The sequence below is a fragment of the Trachypithecus francoisi genome, unplaced genomic scaffold (genome assembly GCF_009764315.1).
Source record: "Trachypithecus francoisi isolate TF-2019V2 unplaced genomic scaffold, Tfra_2.0 Lachesis_group17, whole genome shotgun sequence".
Taxonomy (NCBI): Eukaryota; Metazoa; Chordata; class Mammalia; order Primates; family Cercopithecidae; genus Trachypithecus; species Trachypithecus francoisi.
The window spans coordinates 80,521,082-80,548,340 of NW_022681462.1; the positions used below are offsets into that span (position 1 = coordinate 80,521,082).

The 27,259-nt window shown below is 44.1% G+C and overlaps 2 protein-coding genes across 3 annotated transcripts in view; one reads left to right on the forward strand and one right to left on the reverse strand.

Annotated features, from left to right (window-relative positions):
* RBKS (ribokinase) overlaps positions 1–8,432 on the forward strand; it is a 109,521-nt gene extending 101,089 nt beyond the window's left edge. Inside the window, exon 7 of one of the 2 annotated variants that reach the window (XM_033176185.1) lies at positions 8,134–8,432. In XM_033176185.1, the coding sequence (XP_033032076.1) occupies positions 8,134–8,307 (174 nt within the window). In that variant the 3' untranslated portion in view covers positions 8,308–8,432. The remainder of the gene's footprint in view (positions 1–8,133) is intronic. The other variant, XM_033176183.1, reaches the window with a different exon arrangement.
* A 2,099-nt stretch (positions 8,433–10,531) lies between these two features.
* MRPL33 (mitochondrial ribosomal protein L33) lies at positions 10,532–19,018 on the reverse strand. The gene is made up of 4 exons (XM_033176186.1): positions 18,878–19,018; positions 17,948–17,966; positions 16,789–16,895; positions 10,532–10,837 (listed from the first exon to the last, which is right to left on the reverse strand). The coding sequence occupies exons 1-4, from the start codon at positions 18,897–18,899 to the stop codon at positions 10,788–10,790; spliced, it is 198 nt and encodes a 65-aa protein (XP_033032077.1). The 5' UTR covers positions 18,900–19,018; the 3' UTR covers positions 10,532–10,787.
* Between the last annotated feature and the right edge of the window lie 8,241 nt (positions 19,019–27,259).

Consider the following 27,259-nt stretch of genomic DNA (forward strand, 5'->3'; position numbering starts at 1 on the left):
CACATATACATACACACACAAATACACACACACCAAAAAAAAAAATTGCTGGCCAAGCACGGTGGTTCACGCCTGTAATCCCAGCACTTTGGGAGGCCGAGGCAGGCAGATCACAAGGTCAGGAGCTCAAGACCAGCCTGGCCAATATGGTGAAACCCCATCTCTACTAAAAATACAAAAATTAGCCAGGCATGGTGGCAGATGCCTGTAATCCCAGCTACTTGGGAGGCTGAGGCAGGATAATTGCTTGAACCCAGGAGGCGGAGGTTACAGTGAGTCAAGATCGCACCATTGCACTCCAGCCTGGGCTATAGTGTGAGACTCTAACTCAAAAAAAAAAAAAAAAAAAGCCGGGTGTGGTGGCACACATCTATAATCCCAGTTACTTGGGAGGCTGAAGTGGGAGGATTGCTTGAACCCAGGAGGCAGAGGTTACAGTGAGCCAAGATCACACCACCACACTCCAGCCTGGGCAACAGAGTGAGACCCTGTCTCAAAAAATAAAAATAACTTCAAAATCTGAAATTTTTTCATTGCCAACCTGATCCTCAAAAGAAATGTTCATTGGAGTATATTGGATTTCAAATTTTTGGATAAGAGATGCTCAACCAGTGAGTATGACAAACACACACACACAAAGTGAAATCCAAAACATGTCTGGTCCCATGTATTTCAGATAAGGGATACTCAACCTATTCCTTTGTTGGAAATAAGTTAACCATATATTTGTCAGTCTGTGTCTGGACTCTTGTATCAAGTTATCAAGTGACCTACATGTCTATCCTTATGTCAGTATCTCACTGTCTAATTACTGTAGCTTATGGTAAGCCTGGAAACTTGGTTCTTTTTCAAAACTGTTTTGGCTATTGTAGGACGTTTCCATTTCCATGTACATTTTAAAATCAGTTTATTAATTTACACCAATTGCCAGCTGGGATTTTTATTGGAATTGCATTAATCTATAGATCAATTTGGGGAGAATTGATATCTTAAGAATATTGAGTTTTCCAGTCCTTGAAACTCTCACCATTTATTTTTCTTTAACTTTCCATAGCAAGAGTAGATAGATCTTACACATATTCAGTTAAATTTAGCCTAAATACTTCATTTTTAAAATGCTGTTGCAAATGTTTGCATAACTTTGAGTTCTTGTTCATTGCTAATATATAGAAATGTAATTTTTTTTTTTTTTTTTTTTTTTGAGACAGAGTCTCGCTCTGTCACCCAGGCTGGAGTGCAGTGACGCGATCTTGGCTCACTGCAAGTTCCACCTCCCGGGTTCATGCCATTCTCCTGCCTCAGCCTCCCGAGTAGCAGCTGGGACTACAGGTGCCAAACACCATGCCCGGCTCTTTTTTTTTTTTTTTTTGTATTTTTAGTAGAGATGGGGTCTCACCGTGTTAGCCAGGATGGTCTTGATCTCCTGACCTTGTTACCCACCTGCCGCGGCCTCCAAAAGTGCTGGGATTACAGGTGTGAGCCACCACGCCTGGCCACAATTGGTTTTTTATAGTGACCTTGTGTCTGTTACCTTGCTAAACCCACCATTTCTAGTAGCTTTTTGGCTGGACTTCCTAGGATTTTCTACATAGGTCACTATGTCATCTACAAAGAAAAGGTGTTTTACTTCTTCCTTTTCAATCTGTATGCCTTTTCTTTCTTTTTTTTCCCCTGTCCTTTTGCACTGGCTAGGCAATCCAGTACAGTGTTGAGTAGAAGTAGTGAGAACAGACATCTTTGATTTGTTCCCTATATTAGGGAGGAAGCAGTCTTTCTGGTTGAGTGAGCATGATGTTAGCTGTAGATTTTTCATAAATGCTCTTTATCAAGAAGATCAAGTTACATCTTTCTAAATTTGCTGAATTTTTATCATGAATGAATGTAGAATTTTGTGACATGCTTTTTCAGCTCCTGTTGATATAATCATAAGGTTTTTAATATTACTGAATTACATTGATTTTTTAAAATGTTAAACCAATCTTGCATTCCTGTGATAAGTTCTACTTGGTCATGATGTATTATCATATATTATATATATATACACACACACACACACATATATATTTATTTAATTTGCTTTAAAAAAGTTAAGGTTTTTACATCTATATTCACAAAGGGTATTGATCTTTTTTGTTTTCTTGCAATATCATTGTCTGGTTTTGGTATCATGGGGACGCTAGCATTATAAAGTGTTTCCTTGGCTCTTCTATTTTCTTAAAGAATTTGTGTAGAATTAGGATTAGTTCTTACTTAAATGTTTGCAAGGATTATTCAGCGAAGCCATCTAGTCTAGAGTTTTCTTTATTGGGAACCCCCCATTTTTAATATAGGAAGGACTTATCTTTTATTCTCTAGCAACGCAGTGTGTAGGCCAGGCACAGCGTCTCGTACCTGTAATCCCAGCACTTTGGGAGGCCAAGGCGGGAGGATCCCTTGAGCCCAGGAGTTTGAGACCAGCCTGGGCAACATGGGAAGACCCTGCCTATTTATTTATTTATTCGTTTATTTGGACAGGATCTCACTCTTTCGCCCAGGCTGGAGTGCAGTGACATGATCACAGCTCACTGCAGGCTCGACACCCCTGGGTTCAGGTGATCCTCCTGCCTCAACCTACCAGGTAGCTAGGACTACAGGCACACACTTCAATGCCCAGCTAATTTTTATGTTTTTTATAGAGACAGGGCTTCGCAACGTTGCCCAGGCTGTCTTGCTCCCCATGTGCTGGGATTACAGACATGAGCCACTGTGCCTGGCCAACCTCATCTCTACAAAAAATAAAAAGATTAGCTGGGTATGGTGGTGCACACCTGTGGTCCCAGCTACTCAGGAGGTTGAGGTGAAAGGATTGCTTGAGCCTGGGAGATCAAGGCATCAGTGAGCTATGATGATGCTACTGCACTCCATCCTGGGTGACAGAGCAAGACCGTGTCTCGAAAGAAACAAAAAAGCAACACATAATGTAGCCCCGAGAATGAAGGGTAATCAAATTGTGAGAATTGTTGCTGGCTAAATAATGCTTCCAGCACACACAGTTCCACCAAGCCCTGTGTTTCCCTGGCCTTGGCTGTAGTGGAAAAGAATTTTAGTGATTTTAAGAGTGTTTTCAAAAAAAAAATGTTTATATCCAGGCAATCCAGCGTTATGAACACACAGGTTCTGTGTGTGTTAATACGGTCTGTTATATGTGTATGTATTACCATGAGACATGTTCATCTATCATTAATAAAATACTGTTTTAAAGACTTAAAAAAAAAAAAAAGAGTGTTTTCAGGTGTGGGTATAATATTTTTTAAACTTTCTTTTTTTTTTTTTTTTTTTTTTGAGACGGAGTCTCACTCTGTTGCCCAGGCTGGAGTGCAGTGGCACGGTCTTGGCTCACTGCAACCTCCACCTCCTTGGTTCAAGCAGTTCTCTGCTTCAGTCTCCTGAGTAGCTGGGATTACAGGCACACCCACCACCACGCCCGGCTAATTTTTTGTATTTTTAGTAGAGACAGAGTTTCACCATCTTGGCCAGGCTGGTCTTGAACTCCTGACCTCATGATCCACCTGCCTCGGCCTCCCAAAGTGCTGGGATTACAGGCATGAGCCACAAAGCCTAGTCATATTTTTAAAACTTTCTAAAAAACCTTGTCTGCAGCCAAAAATACCCCAGTAGCTATCAGAGGGGTAGGTAGACCTGATTTCTATCGGCAATGCCAGAATGTCTCCTTTCTGCCTCCTGCCCCCACTCTGGTCAGGGTGCAAGGTAGGGAGGCACAGAGGCATGGCTAACCTATTCATACTTTTGTTATCTTAAACTTTTTTGGAAAAATATTATAAACTTATAATAAATCAAACAATATAGAAGTATATAAAGAATAAAAGATCACTGTCCCTGTACTTGGCACATAAGAAAACCAAATAGTCACAATTTGATACATATCCTTCATTCTATATTCTCTATATTCTTTTTAAAAAATACACATGTGCTGGGCCAGGCGCGGTGGCTCATGCCTATAATCCTAGGATTTTGGGAGGCCGAGGTGGGCAGATTACCTGAGGTCGGGAGTTTAAGACCAGCCTGATGCCGGACGCGGTGGCTCACGCCTGTAATCCCAGCACTTTGGGAGGCCGAGGCGGGCAGATCACGAGGTCAGGAGATCGAGACCATCCTCGCTAACACTGTGAAACCCCGTCTCTACTAAAAATACAAAAAGTTAGCCGGGCGAGGTGGCGGGTGCCTGTAGTCCCAGCTACGCGGGAGGCTGAGGCAGGAGAATGGCGTGAACCCGGGAGGCGGAGCTTGCAGTGAGCTGAGATCTGGCCACAGCACTCCAGCCTGGGCGGCAGAGCGAGACTCCGTCTCAAAAAAAAAAAAAAAAAAAAAAAAAGAATGTGCCAGTTTATTAGAGTCTCGCTCTGTCACCCAGGCTGGAGTGCTATGGCCGGATCTCAGCTCACTGCAAGCTCCGCCTCCCGGGTTTACGCCATTCTCCTGCCTCAGCCTCCGGCGTAGCTAGGACTACAGGCGCCGCCACCTCGCCTGGCTAGTTTTTTGTATTTTTAGTAGAGACGGGGTTTCACCGTGTTAGCCAGGATGGTCTCGATCTCCTGACCTCGTGATCCGCCCGTCTCGGCCTCCCAAAGTGCTGGGATTACAGGCTTGAGCCACCGCGCCGGGCCCATCCTATTTGGTAGATGTTTTGCCTTTGAAAATAATGCAGCAATAAGCATCTTTGTACCTATATTCCTATATTACAGGAGCTTTTCCGTCTGTAGGAGATTCCCAGGAGCAGGATTGAAATTGTTGAATCAAAGAGCATTACACATTTCCTTTTTTGTTTGTTTGTTTGTTTGTTTGGTTTGAGATGGAGTCTGGCTGTCACCCAGGCTGGAGTGTAGTGGCGTGATCGGGGCTCACTGCAACCTCCACCTCCCGGGTATAAGCAATTTTCTGCCTCGGCCTCCCGAGTGGCTGGGATTACAGGCACGTGCTACCATGCCCGGCTAATTTTTGTATTTTTAGTGGAGACAGGGTTTCACCATCTTGGCCAGACTGGTCTTGAAGTCCAGAGCTCGTAATCCGCCCACCTCAGCCTCCCAAAGTACTGGGATTACAGGCGTGAGCCACCGCGCCCAGCTAAGCATTATACATTTTCTAGTCATTGACCATCTTTTCATATGTTTATTACTGACCATATACATTTCCTTTTCTGAAATTGCAGGCCTATATCTTTATTCACTTTTATCCTACATTTGTCTTTTTCCTAGCAGTTTGAAGATATTCTTTGAATACTGAGGATATGTTACATGTATTGCAAGAGTTTTCACCAAATCTGTACTTTTCCACTTGGCTTTATTTATAGTGTCTTTGGACATATTTTTAAAATATGTTTATAAAATTAAAAACCTGGTTTTTTTTTCATTATATCTTTTTGTGTTTACTGACTTATGTTTTCCCTGTCTAAGGTTATACAAAAATATTCATCAAAATTTTCATCTTATTATTGTACTGTTTTGTTTTTTACATTCAAGACTTTAGCTGGAATTTAATTTTGTATGTAATGTAAGGAGGAGTCAAGACTTGGCATCTGGGAGTTTGCCATAGCTCTTCATCATATCTTGTGGCATTTTCCATGTTTTCGTAATAACCCTCCAGTCAGCTCACAGTTCCTCAGGTTTCAGACCTTCCTCATGTAAGCTGCTGTGCTGTAAACTGCGAGTGGGAAGGAACCATGTCTGTCTCTTTCTCCACTGCATCCTTTAGGAAAGACCAGTAAAGGTTGCAAAGCACCTAGCATAGGGCCTAACACATTTTAGGCACTCAAACAACATTCATGGGAGGAATGAAAGTTGCATTCACAGCTGCATTACTATCACCCCTTGGCGAATTTAATATTGATGGCTTTGTCTGTGTAAACAAGGGGAAATATCATTCTCCTTAAAGCCATTCATGGTTTCATGAGCTCACTCTGATCCTTTCTCCTCCTGTGTCTTTATTCTTTGAGGTCTGCCTTCTCTTTTTAAATCTGGCTCATTCTATAAGGGCTCCCTTCTTGGAGGGGCTTTCTTCAAACCCCTTCTTAGAATCTAACAGCACTTACAAATTCTGCCATACTATTTAGCATTTAATCCACAATGGATTTTAGTCCTTTTCTAGCACCCATCACTGTGCTGGGCACATAGCCCATTAAATACATCAACTGTGACTGGAACAATCGTGCATGCCAAGGTTCTTTAAAAAGCCTGAGGTATAGCCTCAAGATTTGTTACGAAAGCCTGGTCTAAGGAACCAGCAAACTGGAAAGAGGTAGAAAACGACCCTGAGAGCTGTTGAATACAAGAATGGTTTTTCAAGTGAGACAGTGTAGTCACATTCAAATTGTCCTGAACACAATTGTTAGCCAAACACGAGCAGGTATTGCTCTGTCCAAAGGCACAGGTCCATAGACTTTCTCAGGATGTTTTCTGTCTCCATGGCCTTCACCAGCTTGGATCTTTGGAGCTTCAGAGAAAATGGAAAGAAACTTGATGTGCCCCTATATTTGGTTTAGAAATAATATCAAATGGCTCTCAGCTCTTTCTGCATGCATTTTTAATGAAGAAATGGCTAATTCTAGGGCTAGGGCAGGGACTATACAAGATGACCCTGGAGCATCTTGGGGGATTTTGTTTTGTTTTTGTAGAGGCAAGGTTTTGCCATGTTGCCCAGTCTGGTCTCAAACTCCTGGGCTCAAGCCATGTGCCCACCTCAGCCTCCCAAAGTGCTGGGATTACAGGTGTGAGCCACCACGCCCGGCTCCCTGGGGCATCTTGTAATGCCAGAAAGTACTCAAAACCAAAAGGATGGGCGTATGTCAAAGGGACACGGAAGCCAACTGGAAAAGCTCCCAATGGCCAAAGCTGGAACAATTTGAACAACAAAATAATATGGCATTGAATTATAGCCCAAAGAATAAAACAAATAACGATGAGTTCATACTGATATAAATGACTGAATAAACAAATGGAAGAGACCAATCTCCCATACAGAAGAATTCCAAATAATTTATGTAGAAACTCCACCCTTAAGGAGATAGAGCGTAACTTCAGGTAATAACTCCCCAGCCTTTAAGAGTGGAATACACTTACTGACTTGCTTTCCAACATGAAAAAAAAAAAAAAATTAAAAGAAAAAAAAACAAAGAGTGCAACATGAAAAAAGGGAGCAAAGTAACTTTACAGTGGATAAACTTGGCAAAGACTACCTTAGCCAGGTGATCAAGGTTAACACCATCAGTGAGAAGTCATGTTGATCGTATGTACCCTTAAGATGATGTGATGAAAATGACATTTCACCTCTGTGGTCTTCCTCCCAAAAACCATAACCACAGCCTGTGAGAAAAACAGACATATCTCAATTAAGATACATGCTACAAAATACGTGACCAGTCCTCCTCGAAACTATCAAAGTCATCAACAACAGCCAGGTGCAGTGGCTCACACCTGTAATCCTAGCATTTGGGAGGCTGAGGCAGGAGGATTGCTTGAGGCCAGCAGTTCAAGACCAGGCTGGTCAACATAGTGAGACCCTTTTTTTTTTTTTTTAATTAAAATTTTTAAAACATAGCCAGGTGTTGCACATGCCTGTAGTTCCGGCTACTTGGGAGGCTGAAGCAGGAGGATTGCCGGTGCCCAGCAGGAGTTCACTCAGGAGTTGAGCCCAGGCTGCAGTGAGCTATGATTGTGCCACTGCACTTCAGCCTGGGCAACAGAGTAAGACCATGTCTCTTAAAAAAAAAAAAAAATCACCAAAAACAAAGAATGTCTAAGAAACTATCACAGCCTACAGGAGTCTATGCAAATATGACAATTAAATGTAATGTGGCATGCTGGATGGGATCCTGGAACAGAAAAAGGATATTAAGCAAAACTAGTAAAATCTGAAAAAAAGTATGAAGTTCAATAACTATTATTTCTTTAGTGGTGATAAATGTACCACAGTAAGATGTTAACAGAACTGGGTATGAGTACATGGAAACTCTGTATTATCCTTGTACCTTTTCTGTAAATCTAAAACTAAAATTAAGTTTACTTAAATATTTTTAAAATATGCAGTTTGGGCAACAGATTGACTACATGCTTGTCTTCAAAAGTGTGCTTTTAATTACAGGGTGCTGGTGACAGCTTTGTGGGCGCTTTGGCCTTCTACCTGGCTTACTATCCAAATTTGTCCTTGGAAGACATGCTCAAGAGATCCAATTTCATTGCAGCAGTCAGCGTCCAGGCTGCAGGAACACAGTCATCTTACCCTTACAAAAAAGACCTTCCGCTTACTCTGTTTTGATTGCTATTAGTCCCAAAATAAATATGCCTGGGAATAAAATGTACTTGTGGGTGGCTGCTCCTGGCTAACACTTATTAGAAAATGTCCTCATCCCCTTTCTTTGCAGATATTAGTTCTTTTACAAAAAGTCATCCTCAATCTTCAATTTATTTGTTTGTTGTTGTTGTTGTTTGTTTGTTTGTTTTTTTTGAGACGGAGTCTTGCTCTGTCACCCAGGCTGGAGTGCAGCGGCCGGATCTCAGCTCACTGCAAGCTCCGCCTCCCGGGTTCACGCCATTCTCCTGCCTCAGCCTCCCGAGTAGCTGGGACTACAGGCGCCCGTCACCTCGCCCGGCTAGTTTTTTGTATTTTTTAGTAGAGACGGGGTTTCACGGTGTTAGCCAGGATGGTCTCGATCTCCTGACCTCGTGATCCGCCCGTCTCGGCCTCCCAAAGTGCTGGGATTACAGGCTTGAGCCACCGCGCCCGGCCCGCTTCAATTTATTTGTAACGATGATTCTTTTGCTTTCCATGCATTTGCACAAACCAACCAGAACTAAAGATTCCACAACCAAGATCTGTACAAACATTACCACTCTTCAGGGACAAGTAAACTCAATTGTCAACAGATTGTTAATGCCCCATGTGCACCGTACGGCAGAGGTTGTGGACAACAGTGTCTAGAGCCAGAGCAGACTCTTCTTAAGGGAAAGGGCACTTTCTAAGAGGGGCAGCTGATACTCAACTTTAGCTTAGTGTTGTCAAAACCTCTGGTTTTTGTAAGGGAAGGCAGAAGTTTGGATATTTATTGAAACCCTTCAGTGTTTATGTATCAGCAACTAATTTCTTTTTTTTTTTAATGTAAACACCACAGTGGTGTGGTGGCTCACACCTGTAATCCCACCACTTTGGGAAGCCGAGTCGGAAGAATTGCTTGAGCCCAGGAGTTTGAGACCAGCCTGGGCAACATGGCGAAACCTCATCTCTACTAAAAATACAAAAAATTAGCCAGGCGTGGTGGCACACGCCTGTAGTCCCAGCTATTGAGGAGGCTGAGGTGGGAGGATAACACGAGCCTAGGAGTTTGAGGCCGCAGTGAGCCATGATCACGCCACTACACTCCAGTCTGTGTGACAAAGCAGACCCTGTATCAAAAAATAAGAAGTAACCACCACCTATGGGCCCCATTCAACCCATGGGCTGAATAAGTCAGTCATTTGTTAAACCAGGTAAGTTTCCTTTTTGAAAGCAATTCATGCATGTCACAGACCCTTTACATCAGCTTAGCTAGGAGCAGGTGATTTTTCTTATAACAATACTATGTACAGTTTCAGCCTAAAACAAGCCAAGATCTCACCTATTATTGCTTTGAACCAGAGCTTTATCAAAAGATGCCATAAAATAGCTGATTGACCATGAGGCCACAAGCGCCTAAGACTCATCAATATCTGCCTCTAATTCCTCTAAACCGCCAGAGAGCTGCTCTTACATGTCCCTTGGAGCCAGGTTTGGGCCATGGAGAAGGAACTTATTTTGTAGTCAGGATGGGCACGGTATCATTTGCCCACACAAATGCTTTAAATGGGGTAGGATGTGAACCAGCAGAGCTTAAAATGAGCAGATCCTTTTCAACCAGGAACTTGACAAAGGAGAAAACTGGACAACTTTGAAAACTTGTGGGAAACAGCCCGAGTGAGAAAGTGTATGGCTCTGGGCAGGACAGAGGTCCTTATCTGAACATTAGGGATTGCTCCCAGAATTCCATGCTAGTTAGCTGTGTGGTACCACCATGCCTCAGAAGTCTTAGCAGTGGCTTTATGGAAATACACTATAGCTTCATTTTAAAAGGAAAGAAAAATCTAGGGAATAAAGGAATCCAAAGCTGTCCCAGAAAATCCTAGATACTGCTTTGGTGACCTGGGTTTGAAAATATAGGCCAGTGGCATTTTTCCTAATTAAGCACAAATCAGAAATAGAAGTTCTCTTGATTTGTGTTACAAGGCTCCTTCTTTTGTCATTCCTGGTCCCCCTTGCCATCTTTGTTATTACATGGGAGTTTCTTCAAGATCACTCTGGAATGTTACTCTGCCTTTTCTCTTGAGTACAGAGGGAGCAGGCTGGAAACTCTTACATAAGTGTTGTTATGGAAACATTTATTACATGAAACAATGGTTATTTTTTAGTAATGTGGTTGATTTTTAAAACCTCAAATAGTGTGGAAAAACATCACTAAGACACAATAGCATAGGCTATTTTAATATTTTTTATTAAGGGCTATAAAAATACCCAGAAAGATAAATAAATGTGATGCAATGATATCTGTCCTAATATGAAGAACTTTCTTTCACTGCATTGTTTCCCTTCACAATGGCCTTCAAATCACAGGAGGCAGTGATTCTGTGCCATTTCCTCTTCTTTTATTACACACTACAGGATTTCTGAATCAGTATCCCCGCCCTCAGTCTTCTCTCTATAAATCAAAGTCACTTTCAATCCACCATTTAAAGGGAGCGTATTTTTTTATCTTCCACGAAGAGGACTCTTTGTTTCACTATGGAGGGAGAAAAAAAGAATTGTAGCAGAAAATTATTATAAAGTATCATCGACATTTTTATAAAAAATATATATCAGACCATAAGCCCTCTCCTTTCTCTTATTTTACTATTTCTTGATATGAGGATGGAGCTGATTTGCAAACTCAGTTCTTCCATCCCAGGAGCCAGGGCAGACTGGAGAAAATGGCTATAGGGCCACTAGCTAATCAGCAACATCCTTGGTATCCCACAAGTCGTTATTTAAACCAATGTAGAAATATTCACATTAAGAAAGAAAACTGGGGACAAAAATGGAAAACAATGTTTTCACCCAATTAATGTCCACTCTTGCAGGAGGTAAGCAAGGACAGACTGGGAGCTGGACTCCAGAAAAAGAGCAGCAAGAACCAAGTGGACCACACTGTCTGGAAGAGTAACAGACACTAAACCTCTACTTCCCAGAGATGGGTTAATACACCCAAATATGGAGCTTTTAGTTTGGTACTATAATTAACATCATAACCAATATCTCATTATTGTAAATATCACAGAGTACAGTTCTATGAAACAAAGTGCTACCTGCCTGGATGAAACACTGAAGGCTAGCTGGGCACAACGGCTCACGCCTGTAATCCCAGCACTTTGGAAGGCCGAGGTGGGTGGATCACCTGAGGTTGGGAGTTCAAAGACCAGCCTGACCAACATGGAGAAACCCCGTCTCTACTAAAACTACAAAATTAGCCAGGCATGCCACATGCCTGTAATCCCAGCTATTCAGGAGGCTGGGGCAGGAGAATCACTTGAACCCCGGAGGCAGAGGTTGCAGTGAGCCGAGATCGTGCCATTGCACTCCAGCCTGGGCAACAAGAGTGAAACTCCGTCTCAAAAACAATGACTGAAGACTAGATGCTGAGCAGTAAGGCTTTCATAGTTCTATAATGCCCTATGGCACTCCATTAACTTCCAACATTCTCTCTCTCTCTCACACACACACAAACACACACAAACACCCCCCTACCTATTTCCTCCTTGCTAAAACAAAAATACACCAGAAATGGAACAATCACCCAAGGAAGACCCAAACAACTATGACCTAACAATTCCTCACTTGTCCCTATCACACAGACATTAGCTTTTTCCTTCTACAGTCAACATGGATACTCTGTATATGAGATTCCCAAGCTATCTACGATTAAGAATTACCTTATTTAAGGCCGGGCGCGGTGGCTCAAGCCTGTAATCCCAGCACTTTGGGAGGCCGAGACGGGCGGATCACGAGGTCAGGAGATCGAGACCATCCTGGCTAACACGGTGAAACCCCGTCTCTACTAAAAATACAAAAAAATTAGCCGGGCGAGGTGGCGGGCGCCTGTAGTCCCAGCTACTCGGGAGGCTGAGGCAGGAGAATGGCGTGAACCCGGGAGGCGGAGCTTGCAGTGAGCTGAGATCCGGCCACAGCACTCCAGCCTGGGCGGCAGAGCGAGACTCCGTCTCAAAAAAAAAAAAAGAATTACCTTATTTAAGTAAGTCCATTCTCACCCTCCACTCCTACCTTAATTCTGGTTTAGTAAGGCTAGAGTTGGACTGGAAGTCTACATTTTTTTAAAAATCCTCAATTGATGGGCAGCTGAATTTAAGAACTATTAACCTGTCAACAGATTTTTATCTATAATATGAATACACTGTACATAAGGGATCTTTTTAACATACTTCAAACCATGTGAAATGTAAGTAGGATTGATCCTCCTAAAACTCCAAGGACGACTACAATGCATTAATGCATTACAAGATGGTAGTAAAGAACCAAAACAGTTTCTCGTCAATGTTATTAATTACAAGAACTATTTCCCCCATGGTTTTCTACAGGGAACTAAACACTTGGTTTAAAAAAAGGCAGGGAGTGGGGGAGTTGTCTCACTGAAAAGCAATCTGGAGACAATTTAAATGACCCTGACTAGGAGTAACTGATTAAGGTTAGTAGAGCAAGGCTATATGGAGTAGAATCCTTTCATTCATTCACTGCACCTATTCCTTTAACTCAAAGAATAAATATTTAAGACCATAGAACTGTGCAAGGCAATGCAGAGTTTACAAAAGTGTAAGAAGACTCCCTGATTTAATACATCAGTACATCATGAGGTGCCCACACAAATGTCCAGTAAACCCCAGAGGACCCTAAAGGTCAGAAGGGACACGAATGGTGACAGAAGACCTCATGGAAAGTGTCAGGTTTGGTCCCTGAAGACAGATCAGCATTTGGATTAAGGATTAAATGAACCAGGAATGGGCATCTGGTTAGATGATGGTAGGAGTCTCAGTGGGGATCCATGGCCTGACCACAGGGATAGGTCTTGATTTTAAAAAAATAAATAAATAAAGTTTTAGAAAGATTAATTTGGCTCCATGTAAGAGACAGAGCAGGGACTTGGCCAGGAATGGTGGCTCATGCCCATAATCCCAGCACTTGGGAGACTGAGGTAGGAGGATCACTTGAGGACAGGAGTTCCAGACCAGCCTGGGCAACATAGAAAGACACTGTCTCTTCAAAAAAAAAAAAAAAAAAAAAACTGTGTTTAAATTAGAAGGGCCAAGCACAATGGCTCAAGCCTGTAATCCCAATGCTTTGGACAGCCAAGGTGGGCGGACTACCTGAGCTCAGGAGTTCTAGACCAGCCTGGACAACACAGTGAGACCCCCATCTCTATTTTTTAAAAAAATTAAATAAAGAACAGGGACTGCCGGGCACGGTGGCTCACGCCTGTAATCCCAGCACTTTGGGAGGCCAAGGTGGGCGGATCACAAGGTCAGGAGATTGAGACCATCCTGGCTAACACGGTGAAACCCCATCTCTACTAAAAATACAAAAAAATTAGCCGGGCGCGGTGGCAGGCGCCTGTAGTCCCAGCTACTTGGGAGGCTGAGGCAGGAGAATGGCGTGGGCCCGGGGGGTGGAGCTTGCAGTGAGCCGAGATCGCGCCACTGCACTCCAGCCTGGGAGACGGAGCGAGACTCTGTCTCAAAAAAAAAAAAAAAAAAAAAACAGGGACTTGGAGTGAGAAAGGCTGGGTTCCAACTCTGGCTCCACCATTTATCAGCTATGAGTCCCTGGGAAAATTTCTCAAAATACTCTACCCTGCTTTCTTCCCTGTGGAAGAGAGAACTGTCTCCCTCACAAGGTTGTTGCCGGACACACAGTGCACACTCAACACGTGTTAAGTGAGTTGAAATGACACACTGCTACCCACAATTGTAAACATGAATTTTCTGTCAAAATATTTAATGCTTAATGCATAGAAGAATGAATCTGTCAAGTTCTCTCCCTACATCTAACCAAAACCGATTCTGCCTCAATTAAAGTATATATTGTCTTGTTTAGTCATCCAAGGAATTAAAACTGACACGTTTTCATTCTCTTTATGATAAACCTTCAATACATTTAGGAAAGTTTAATAAGCTTATGCCTCAGCGTTTAATCCTTCCTCTTCAGATATTAGCATCTAGTTTTATACATGGAAAAGGAGTTCGAAAGGACAGGCATATGCAGCTGCTTCTTGCCACAGACTGTATTATGAAATGCTCAAATAATTGGGAATTTTTTCACATTTCCTTACCTATTTCCTTCATAAAGCAGACGAATAATCAGTTTCCTCAATCTTAACAATTTACTAACCACAGTAAAACATGCTAGGAGAACTGCCAAGCTATTTGGTACCCTGAGCAATGGGGCAGGCCCCGAGGCAAACATCACGAACACCTGCAGGGCATTCAGCAGGTGGGCAGAAAGCCAGGGAGTCTGCTATCCCAGAACATTCTCTTCTTCAGAAAAGACAAAGTTGTGCTGTCAAAGCTAAGGACATTCCTTTTGAGAAAAGTCCTAAGCGCCTGTTTGAAATTTGTATGTGAATCTTTTCTCCCACTTCGATCAGAACTGTTTATGGTTGTATCCTTTCCCAATCTCAAAACTTAAAATCAAACTGACAAATATTGAGTTCCTAATACCTCCATACTAAGGATGAAAAGCCCCATACATACATTTTTTATACTTAAAATATCACAGAAGGTTATTCAATCAATATTTATTAGTGTTGTGCAAGTTTCTAAAAATAAACTCAAAGAGTTAAATATATATACTCTGGTTTCTCTTCGGCTCGTATAAATCTTTCACCTTTCACTAAGAGAGATAAATATGGTAGAAAAATACTTTATTGTAAAGTTCATCCCTTTGACTTTTCACCAGCTGACACAAAGAAATCAGAGGGAGTAAAACATACCAATCCAATTCTAAACCTTATCAATCCAACAGCAAACCTCCTCATTTTCCACCATATGAGGAATCACCCTGAAATTCAGACTCCTTATCATCAGGTACAAACCTAGAATTCCCTTTTTACTGTGATAATGAATACACAAATTTGAACACCATAAAAACAGCAAGGAATTTTATTTCTGTTAAAGGATGGAATACAAGAAACTTTAAGCTGATAATTGTGCTTCTTAGAGCCTTTGAAAAATGTCTGCTCGTGTTATTACAGCCATTATCTTGTTAAGAAGCAATGGCCGGGCGCGGTGGCTCATGCCTGTAATCCCAGAACTTTGGGAGGCTGAGGTGGGTGGATCACCTGAGGGCAGGAGTTCAAGACCAGCCTGGCCAACATGGTGAAATTCTATCTCTACTAAAAATATAAAAGTTAGCTGGGTGTGGTGGCATGCACCTGTAGTCCCAGCTATTTGGAAGAATGAAGCAGAAGAATCACTTGAACCCAGGAGGCAGAGGTTGCAGTGAGCCGAGACTGCACCACTGCACTCCAGCCTGGGCGACAGAGTAAGACTCCATTTAAATAACAAAAACAGGCCAGGCACGGTGGCTCACGCCTGTAATCCCAGCACTTTGGGAGGCCAAGGCGGGAGGATCACAAGGTCAGGAGATCGAGACCATCCTGGCAAACACGGTGAAACCCCGTCTCTATTAAAAATACAAAAAAAAAAAAAAACTAGCCGGGCATGGTGGCGGGTATCTGTAGTCCCAGCTACTCAGGAGGCTGGGGCAGGAGAATGGCGTGAACCCGGGAGGCGGAGCTTGCAGTGAGCCGAGATCGCGCCGCTGCACTCTAGCCTGGGTGACACAGCGAGACTCCGTCTCAAAAAAAAAAACAAACAAACAAAAAAAAACAATTAATTATAAAGAGCACAAAAATGAAATTAATAACCAGAGCTCTAAAAGTAGAAACGTTTGCTATTTTTGCATAAATCTGCACATAAAATCCAGAAACAGGATAGGCGTCCACCAACAGCATCAGGTGCTGACTCTTGTTTGTGAGCAGATAATCTGGCCTTGGGAACATTTGTCTCTTCTACATAAATACTTCCATCTAATGAGACCATTTAAAGTTACCATATAGTACAGCATAATCAAATTTCCTACCCCCACTGCACTAATATATAGAAATCATATTCATTTAACTTATATCAGGACCCAAAACGTAGCCACTGTTGAACAGATGATGCCAGGACACCATACCGTCCCCTTCTCAAGACACTTGTGTTTCCAGAACACTACCACCTATTCTCTTTACATAGCTGGTTTCTCACCTTCAGGTCTCAGTTAACTATCTCCTCCTGGAGAGACCTTCCCTGATTTAGCCATCTAATGTGACTTTCCCTACCACTCCCCAACTTAATCCTACACCTCAGCATCCTGATTGTTTCTCTCATAGCACTTATAATTTGTCATTTTTTCTCCCCCAGTCAGACTAGACTAAGTGCCAAGAATACAGGGACTTAACTTGTCTTGTGTCCTGGTGCATCCCAGCACCTGGGATGTTAATAGCATCATAATCATCATTCAATATCTATTTACTAAATGAATGCTAGCATCAGAGGCTAAAAAAAAAACTCCCAGAGATGTTCAGATGTTCAGCCTACAAAGGGGGCAACAGGCCTTGGAAGCATTAACCTCCCCAGATCTTACCAACTGGATCATAATGCAAAAGAGTCAGTTTTTCCTTCAGTCGGTTTCTCTTGGTGTTGAAGCAGAAACCTGTCCCAGCTTGGCTCACCATTCTCACCAAAATGTTTCTAAGATTAAAAAGTATGCTGTTACGTGTGAGCTGACGAAATAAACTAAAATCAGTCCTGGGGGGATGGCACATTTTGAGAACTCTGTAGGGTAATATTAGTTGTGGGATATCACTTGGCCCTAAGAAGGTTCAGCTGTAAGACAGCCTAAGTTTTCCATGAAACAATTTCAATAGTTTCAAATCTCTCAGATTTGCTCCACTACACAGAGTTACGTCACAATGGCCTCACCAAAACAATAAGATCAAGCCACATGGTGGGACTAGCCTCAGACATCCAACCCTCAGGAGCAGCAGAAGTCAGGAAGGGGAAAATATCAAAGTACTGGTAACCACAGCTGGCTAGTGAGGAAATGGTAAAGATAGCTGTCTCAGAACAGCTCTAACATACATGTTTATCATTAACTTTAATCCAAAAGACTAGCTTTAAGAATTTTCAATGTCTTGAGTTGCAAGGAAAGGCTGCTTCAGAACTTCCCTATTTTTACCACAAAATCTTCAGTTATAGTCTACAACATTTATTTTGAAATACAAGTTTGGTAGTTCTAGTCTCTCTGGTACAGCATGGAATCTTTAATCTTGGCTATTTTTTAAATGCTTATACCATGAATGCAAAGGATTACAAAACTCATTAAAACAGACTCTATGATTTAATCAAAGCAGAATTTGTTCTTCTGGATTCCAGTAGTGAGCTCCAGACAAATGGCCCCTGGTCCTCAATTTGAGAAAATGGAAATGTGGTGGTAGTCCAAATACAGCACAGCCCAATGGTTTGTTTAGAAACAGACAGTGAGCTCACAAATCCTGGGACTAGAAAAGCAGCAAAGGCTCCGTTAAGTATTTCAATGCTCACGGAAGTAGCTCAGTTGGGCAGGAGGGAAAATATTTGAAAGAGTTCATAGAGAAAAAATTATCAACTAAGTAATCCACAGACCAACTCTTAGGAAATCGAGGCCCAATGCTTAATTTCATATAAGGATGTACTGGGAGCAACGAGACTAACAAATGTAACATAAACAAGTGACGTTTAAAAAAGGAAAAATCTTTACTTACTTTGACTTGCTCTTGGCAACTTTTGTAGACAGGAAAGGTTGGAAAAGAAAATAAAAATATAAATGTATCTTTCTTATGCAAAGTTCAGTTATATGTCAGTTCATTATATGTCAGTAATAACCAAAAATATTTAATTTATGAAAGACGCCATGAGGTGTCACTCAAGTAACTATTCCCTATATATTAGGGAACCCCTTAGGATTTTATAGAAGGAAGGTTAAAAGAGCCAATCAGACCAACACAATTCTAGATTTAATATTTTGCACAATTTCATGTCTGTTGGACTGGCTACCTTTTAAATCTTTCTAAAGTAAGTAATGCCTGCTCCACTTTTTCCCTCTTCTAAAGTGCAAGTATTTGCACTGCAGCAAGCTTCTTGTTTGACAGGTTAATCTTTGCAAATAGTAACAACCATCACATGTGGTGAAAATCAGACACTAAATCTTACTGGGAATTCAGCCAGGTGTAAGGAAGAGCATTGACTCGGGAGCCCGAGGACTTCTTTCACTGCCCTGCCGTATTACTCGGGCAATTCATTGCCCCTCTCGGGAGCGGTTTCCTTATTTTTAGAGTTCGAAATGGGTGGGCTAAAAATTCTGAGGTCCTTCAGAATCCTCGGATGTCCTTCGGACATGCAGTGACTCTCCTAACACGGGCTGGAGAAAAACGCCCCAGAGCCAGACTCAACAGTCAGCGAGGACGGCAACCGAATCCAGACACCACAGACCCCTTCTCAGGCACCCACACCTCCGCGCAGGGAGGCGCGCCGCGGGGCACGCCGGGCGCTGTGGTCCTGAAGGCCTGAAAAAGTCCGCAGTTGTAGCTTCCCGGCCTGTTAGCATATCCTTCCCCGCATCATTCCGGGGCCCTGCCTGTCACAGGCCCCCAACCCTCACCGTAACCCCTGCCGGCGCCTCCATCCCCACTTACAGAAGACGGCGGAGAGGAACATGGTGACCACCCCTGGCCAGTCTCCGTCACTGGTCAAAAGGCCCCCAACAAACAACAACTGCTTCCGGGGCACGGGCCGGTTCCGGCAGAGGACATCCGGCAGTCGCCGGAGGCCACGCCCCCGCGCCTGGAACCTGCCCCCAATCGTCTGACTGGTCCCTCGCTTCCTTATAGCGAGTGTGTTTTGCTCTTGTCGTAGTGGAGGTTGGAATCCTCTTCGTTATGGAAAGGGATTTACAGCTCAGGGTTCGCGCCCCGGCCCTGACTTCTATTCCTGGGTCAGGTGCTTTCAGCGTTAGGTGCTTTTCATAATTGACGAAATAATCGCAACCACCTGCATTAGACCCACAAGAACAACTGTGTGTTGGACCTTGGCTGCTCCAGCCTATCAGCCCCTCGCATATTTTCTTAAAATGTTGCCTCCCCCGACCCAACTCCCTCTCCGCCTGGTTAAGCCTTACTCTCACTACTCCCAGTCCCTTCGGCGTTAGGAACCCCACCTTTCCTTAATTATCTGTTGAATCTCTAGGAGGGCAGGACCCTTTGCATCTCAAACTTCTGTATCCGAACACCTAGCACAGTTCCTGACACAGAGGCCAAATAACAGATTGAGAGCATTCACATGACTTGCCTAATATCACAAAACTACCAGGTGGCAGAGTCAGAATTTAAACCTAGATTTTATCTGACTCTAAAGACTTCCTGCCTTTCCCAGTAGACATTGGGACCTACCAGTTTGCAGTCATTAATTTCTCATGGCTCTGTAAGGAAGCTGGGCTCCTCCAACACCAAGAACTTCGTCAGTAACCTCATTTCCCAACTAATAATCAGGACTTTTGAATTTTTTTCCTAATCTGTGATTTGTATCTACATATTCTTACAGATGTGAAATAAGATTTAATTTCATGACTCACGCCTGTAATCCCAGCCCTTTGGGAGGCTGAAGCAGGCAGATCACTTGAGGTCAGGAGATTGAGGCCAGTCTGGCCAACATAGCGGAATCCCGTCTCTACTAAAAATACAAAAATTAGCTGAACCCGGGAGGCGGAGGTTGCAGTGAGCCGAGATAGCGCCACTGCACTCCAGCCTGGGCGACAAAGCGAGACTCCATCTAAAAAAAGAAAAAGGTAATAAAACTGTTTTAAAGAAAATTCAGCTCTCTGTGCCATCACAAAGAAGATGAGGAGGAAAAAGTCAGCTCTCCATACAATTCAATTTTTAAAATTAAGACCGTCCTTTTCCTTAGTACCCACAATACTTTTTTTCCTTCTAATCATTCTTGATATTTACCTTCCCATAACCTGACTCCAGCAACTGAGTACCTTCCACGTGCCCAAATCCTTCCTTACCTTGCATTGGCAAAAAAGAGCTTCAGATGTTCAAGAGGATACGGTTTCTTATATGAGAAATTCCTTTAGAGGATTTATAAGAAAAGAACACAAGACTAGAAGCCAAGGTACATGATTTCGAGTCCTTGTTCTGTCCCTTAGAAAGTCATTTTAACTTTAGCCCAGCCAAATAGCAATTCTTAAACTCCATGCCCCCGCCCCCACCTCTATTCTCCTTACTCTTCTTTATGTTTCCCTACAGCACTTATTGCCGTTTAGTATTACTTCTGTACTTGATTTCCCTATTGTCTTTGTCTACCAGAATGCTGAGCAACAGTGAAACCCTGTCTCTAAAAAAATATTTTTAATTAAAAAAAAGAACTTCAGCTTATTTCCTTCCTGCTGTATCCCTGGTTCCTAGAACAATTCCTGCTACGTCTATTAAATATCTGTTGAATGAATGAATCTGAGGTGAGAGGCACCATACAAGTGTAAAGTCATTAGTATTTATGTTTAAATGGCAAAAAAAAAAAAACTAACTTTAAGTATTGTCAATAGTTTCAGAATCCAGGAGAATGTATAAGCTTGCTTTTGAAAAGAGCCAGGTACAGTGGGTCACTCCTGTAATCCCAGTATTCTGGGAGGCCGAGGAAGGTAGATCACCTGAGGTCAGGAGTTTGAGACCAGTCTGGCCAACATGGCAAAACCCCATCTCTACTAAAAAATAACAAAATTAGCCAGATGTGGTGGTGGGCACCTGTAATTCCAGCTACTCGGAACGCTGAGACAGGAGAATCACTTGAATCCGGGAGCAGAGGTCGCAGCACTGAACCCCAGCCTGGACAGCAGAGGGAGTCTCCGTCTCAAGAGGGGAGACGGGAGAGGACGAAAAGAGATAGCATATGAACTGTTTCTTGAAATTCTTGAAGGAGTAGGTGGAGGCAGTGACTCTCTAGCCTCAGGAGTTCATGTTGCTTCCACCTGTTATTTACACCTAATATAGCTGGCAGTTGATAAGTGTTAATTAAAATGTTTATTATAGTAATACAGATGTAATTCATGATTTGGGGCTTTTTTCCTTGAATTTACATAATGAGCCCTCTGTGCCTTATTAGAGGAAAGTGCATAACAATTAGAGCATCCTGGCAGCCCAAATGGAAAAAGTGTAGTCCTTACAGAAGGGACACCGTCTTTGGGAGGTGGGGGTGGTACAGGGAGGAGAAGATCCAGCTGTTTAACCTAAATTCTCAGCCCAGAGAAGCAGGTAGAGGAAGAGAACATCTACTCTGGGTCAGGGCTCTATACACAACATCTGTATTGGGTTGGTAGACACTGTATTCCCAGCACTTAGCGATGGAATTCAAACCTGAGAATCTAGAAGCTGCACCCCTCCTCCTCTGCTGTGCTGGCAGGCCTCTGACTGCCCGTCGTCCAGCTCATTGTCACACCTACATCCTGCCTGACTTGTGATTGGGAAGTACAGCCACCGTTCTTGTCCACGGAGTCAGTGATCCTGGCTCCCTGACCTGCCCCAGGGGCCTGGGAACATGGGCAGTGGCAGGAGGAAGATGCTACAGGAGACAGCTGGGGCTTCCTGAAAAGTTGGTACCTTTACAAGCTCAGACACCACCAGGCAGATGGGACATCTTCAAAATCAGGCCGTCTGCCTCAATGGCTTAGCATTATAGCAAAGACTACCTGAGGGAGCAAGACGGGTGAAGCTGGGGCCCCTAACTGGGTTCAATCTGTGTGCAGTGGGTGTCCTCCAGTTGGCATTCAATGGCCTCTATCATCTGACCTCACCCTCCTAATCCAGTCTCATCTCATTTCACTGAGGCTGCTGGGTGCCAATCTCCTTAGGGACGAAGCCTTTCCTGACCCTGCATTCCACATTCCACCCCTCATCTCCCCTCCACAGATTCCTCTCAGAGCATCCATTAAGCTTCCCTGCACTCATTGGATCACAGGTCTGCCTCCTACTCTGGGACTTAAGTCCCTCAAAGACCAGGCCTTCTGAATCTCCCCTACTCCCCCAAGCAGGAGCACCTAACAGAAGGTTGCTATCCCACTCACATTTTCGACAAATACAGACTGAACCTTCTCTACTAAGGGACTCTGCCTTGAGTTATTCTCTGTCCCTTCAGTCTCACTTCCCCTCCCAGGTCCATCTGAGACAGGCAGAGTGGAAGGAACTGGGGGAAGGCACCTAAAAAAAGGCATCTAAAAAATGCACAATGAGCATCCTCTTGGGGCTAGAATGTGGGATGAAGTGAGGGAGGTGAGTTAGAAAGGATGACTGGGGCTAGGCAATGAAAGAACCACAGTGTTATAGCTGGGAGTCAGGCTTAGTTCTGTGGGCAGTGGGAAGGCTCAAGAGTTAAGTAATCAGATTTCTGCAGTGGTAGCATCTAAAATCAGCCATTTTCCCACTTAGTTGGGAGAGTGGCAGTGACTTTCCCATCCCACCCAAAGGCCCCCGAAGGTCCCCTTGAGAACAATAGACACTTTTATTGCTCTGCATGTTCATGCCTATTTATTTAGTTAACATATGTATTTGGTGTCTCCTTAACAATTGGCAAGTTCTTCTTCCTTATTGTCACTGAGCCTTTTTTGAAGACGAGAGGAGGAGGGTGTTGTATACCTCTTTGAGAATCGGCTGAGAGGTATGGCTTAGCTTTTCCAGAAGAAAATGCACTTATGCCCATCCACAACTTTACCTCAACGTTGGGTGTACAATGGGATCACCTAGGGAATTTTATCAACTTTTTTTTTTGAGACAGAGTTTTACTGTGTCACTCAGGCAGGAGTACCGTGGCGCATCTCAGCTCACTGTAGTCTCCGCCTCCTGAGTTCAAGTGATTCTTCTGCCTCAGCCTCCTGAGTAGTTGGGATTACAGGTACATGCCACTATGCCTGGCTAATTTTTTTTTTTTTTTTTTTTTTTTTTGGTAATTTTAGTAGAGACAGGGTTTCACCATATTGGCCAGGCTGGTCTCGAACTCCTGACCTCAAATGACTGCCTGCCTTGGCCTCCTAAAGTGCTGGGACTACAGGCATGCATCACCACACCCAGCTCATTTTTGTATTTTTTAGTAGAGATGGGGGTTTTGCCATGTTGGGCACGCTAGTCTCAAACTCCTGACCTCTAGTGATCCACCCGCCTCAGCCTCCCAAAGTGCTAGGATTACAGGCATAGGCCAGGCTGCACCCAACCATAAACTCTTTATGCCTGTTTCTCACCCCCAGTGTTTCTAATTTAATTTATCTGGGTGCAGGCCAGGTGCAGTGGCTCATGCCTCTCATCCCAGCACTTTGGGAGGCTGAGGTGGGAAGATCTCTAGAGGTCAGGTGCTCAAGACCAGCCTGGGCAACATAGCGAGACCCCCCCACCCCTATTTTTATTTTTAAAAAAAAGTTCTGAATAATTTATCTGAGTGTAGTCTGGACTTTGAGTTTTCTAAACTCCTCGGGAGATTCTAACATATGCCAAGATTGTAAAATACTGGGATTCATGCACAGGTATTAGCTGTCCATGGTTTCAAGCTGTCCATGAAACCACCTGTCAAATGCTCTTCAGTTCCAGGTATGCTCAACTCACTCCACTTGGTGAGCAGCACCTATCTGGGTAGGGAGGGGAGAGGACAAAGTGCCCAGCTTGAAAGAATGAGGAAGTCTTGAAGTTGTAAGCCAAGAGAGGAGGTGTTCACATACATTCCAGAAAGCTGTAGAACCCACAAAAAGAAGAGGTTCTGAATAGAAGACCCAAAGCAGGAAACTTAATTGCCTTCCTGAAAGATGAATGCAAGTCCAGCAGACAATACCCTTCCCACCCACATACCTCACCTGCCCCAAGAAGAGACGCAAACAGCATCAAAAGGCTGACAGCATTGGGCTTTGGGGGAGAGTCAACCAGTTAAACGTGTGGCTTGATTGGTCAGTGACAGGGTTGGGAAGAGGATGGCATTTGTGGGAGTCCAGCACCTGTGAGGGTGTGGCGCTTTAGAGGTAATGGGCAGCAACTGTCGGCTGGAGGAGGGGAAAAGGTTTGTGTCTTGGCCAGGGAGAGGCATTCCTGCGGTGGGTGAGAGCGGGGCTGCAAGGCCTTGCAGAGAGGAACTGCGCTTGCGCGGGACACCGCCGCGGATTGCCAGCCACGTGACACTGGGCAAGCCCCGCCTCAGTTTCTGATCTGGGACTTGTGTTGTAGCTTCGGAGGCTCCCACAATCTCAGGTGATGATCGTCAGATCATTCCTAAGTCTTTTTCCTTTGCGATGTCACAGGAACCTGGGAGGATTTTAGTCCTCCTAAACTCTGATATTTTCAAACATGATACCCGTAAGAATCACCTGGGGTGCCCACGGCCAGATAACATGATTCAGTGGGTGGAGAATGGGGGGCAGCTAGGGGCACTTTGTAACGCTCACCGATGCTCCTGATGTTCCGTGTGCCTTGAGAGTCATTCTTCTAGATCACTGTTTCTCGGCACCTGGGGATCGAGTTGAAGGGCAGACTCTTAGCCAGTGGTCTGAAATGAGGCCTGAAATTCTGCACCTCTAACAAGCTCTTTGATGCTGCCAGCTGTACATCCTGACTACTAAAGTGTAATCCAGGCCAGGCATGGTGGCTCACGCCTGTAATCCCAGCACTTTGGGAGGTCGAGGCAGGCAGATCACTTGAGGTCAGGAGTTGAAGACCAGCCTGGCCAATATGGTGAAACCCCGTCTCTACTAAAAATACAAAAATTAGCCAGACGCGGTGGCATGCGCCCGTACTCTCAGCTACTCGGGAGGCTAAGGCAGGAGAATTGCTTGAACCCAGGAGCCCGAGGCTGCAGGAAGCCAAGATTGCACCACTCCACTCCAGGTTCTGCGACAGAGCCAGATTCCGTCCCCAAAATAAAATAAAGTGCAATCCAGGCAGCATCCCTAGCAGCAATGCAATATTATTTGGAAGCTTGTTAGGACTGTTGAATTTCAGGTCCCACCCCAGACCTACTGAATGAGAATCTGCTTTTTTTTTTTTTTTTTTCAGACAGGGTCTCACTCTGTCACCCAAGCTGCAGTGCAGTAGTGCAATCTCGGTTCACTGCAGCCTTGAACTCCTGTGCTCAAGCAATCCTCCTGTCTCAGCCTCCCGAGTGCCTGGGACCACAGGCATTTGCCACCATGTCCAGCTAATTTTTGTATTTTTTGTAGAGATGGGCTTTTGCTATACTGCCCAGTCTGGTCTCCAACTCCTGGGGGCTCAAGCAATCCTCCCACCTTGGCCTCCCAAAGTGCTGGAATTACACGCGTGAGTCGCTGTCCCCAGCCAGAATCTGCATTTTAACAAGATCCCCAGATGATTTGTATTCACATTGAAGTTTGAGAAACATCGTTATGGAAGAAGTGACTTATGATTGGAGAACCAAGACTGAAACTTGGCAATGAGAACAAGATTCAGTTCCCTAAAATAGAGTCGAATTTAAAGAAGGGCAGACATCTTTTTTTTTTTTCCTTGAGACAGAGTCTTGCTTTGTCGCCAGGTTGAAGTACAGTGGTGCAATCTCAGCTCACTGCAACCTCCACCTCCTGGGTTCAAGCGATTCCACTGCCTCAGCCTCCCGAGTAGCTGGGACTACAGATGCCCGCCACCACACTAGCTAATTTTGTTTTCTTTTTTTCTTTCTTTTTCTTTCTTTTCACTCTTGTTGCCCAGGCTGGAGTGCAATGGCGCCATCTTGGCTCACCACAACCTCCGCCTCCCAGGTTCAAGCAATTCTCCTGTCTCAGCCTCCCGAGTAGCTGAGATTACAGGCATGCGCCACCACACCCGGCTAATTTTGTATTTTTAGTAGAGACGGGGCTTCACCATGTTGGTCAAGCTGTTCTCAAACTCCCCACCTCAGGTGATTCGCATGCCTCAGCCTCCTGAAGTGCTGGGATTACAGGCATGAGCCTTCGCACCTGGCAATTTTTTGTATTTTAGTAGAGACGGGATTTCACCATGTTGGTCAAGATGGTCTCGATCTCCTGACCTTATGATCTACCCGCCTCGGCCTCCCAAAGTGCTGGGATTACAGGCATGAGCCACTGCACCCAGCCGGGCAGACATCTTTATCTCTTTTAGTTAGTGTTCTACTTGTAGGCCTAGTACAGTGTCTGACATATAATAGATGCTCAATAAATATTTCTCAAATGAATGGACGAAGTAAGAGTCCAGTTTCTAGAGCCAGAGCATGAGGCCAGCCTGGGACTGGCCACTACCATGACTTGATGCTAACTACTAGGGCAAAGGTCTTTTTAGCCCCCCTGTCCAAGACAAGATTGGTCCTGATGCTGGCACACAACAGAACTCATGGCCATGTGAGGCAGCAGTGTGTTAAGTTGTCTCATGTGTGAATATTAAAAGGCTGTATAGAAATGTAGCCAAGAGGCCGGGCGCGGTGGCTCAAGCCTGTAATCCCAGCACTTTGGGAGGCCAAGGCGGGCGGATCACGAGGTCAGGAGATCGAGACCATCCTGGCTAACACTGTGAAACCCCGTCTCTACTAAAAAATACAAAAAACTAGCTGGGTGAGGTGGCGGGCGCCTGTAGTCCCAGCTACTCCGGAGGCTGAGGCAGGAGAATGGCCTAAACCCGGGAGGCGAAGCTTGCAGTGAGCTGAGATCCGGCCACTGCACTCCAGCCCGGGCGACAGAGCAAGACTCCGTCTCAAAAAAAAAAAAAAAAAAAAAAAGAAAGAAATGTAGCCAAGAAGATACACTGGCCTCTCAGGAAGGTCTTCTAAGGACCAGGGGCTGAGCCAACCAGTGGGGAGGCGGGTGCCCAGAGAAGCCCCAGGCCCAGAAATAACTCATGTGGTCTATAAGAGTGATCCCATGGGCTGCCTTAAACACGGCTTATAGTGGGTAGAATTTAATTCACCCAGCATCCATTCTAGTACTCCATTCTTCCCTTCATTCAAAATAGATATCAGTAAGCCCTATCCCAGGATCAAAGGCAACCAGTGTGTGTCTTGTGGGTTCAGTCCAAATTCCATGTGCTATAAGC

Bases quoted from the DNA above. Each gene is read 5' to 3' on its own strand.
- MRPL33 (XM_033176186.1), bottom strand. From the start codon at position 18,899: ATGTTCCTCTCCGCCGTCTTCT. The intron at 10,838-16,788 runs GTAAGATCTGGG...CTCCCTCCATAG, and splicing joins TTTGCATTATGATCCAGTTG to TGAAACAAAGAGTCCTCTTC.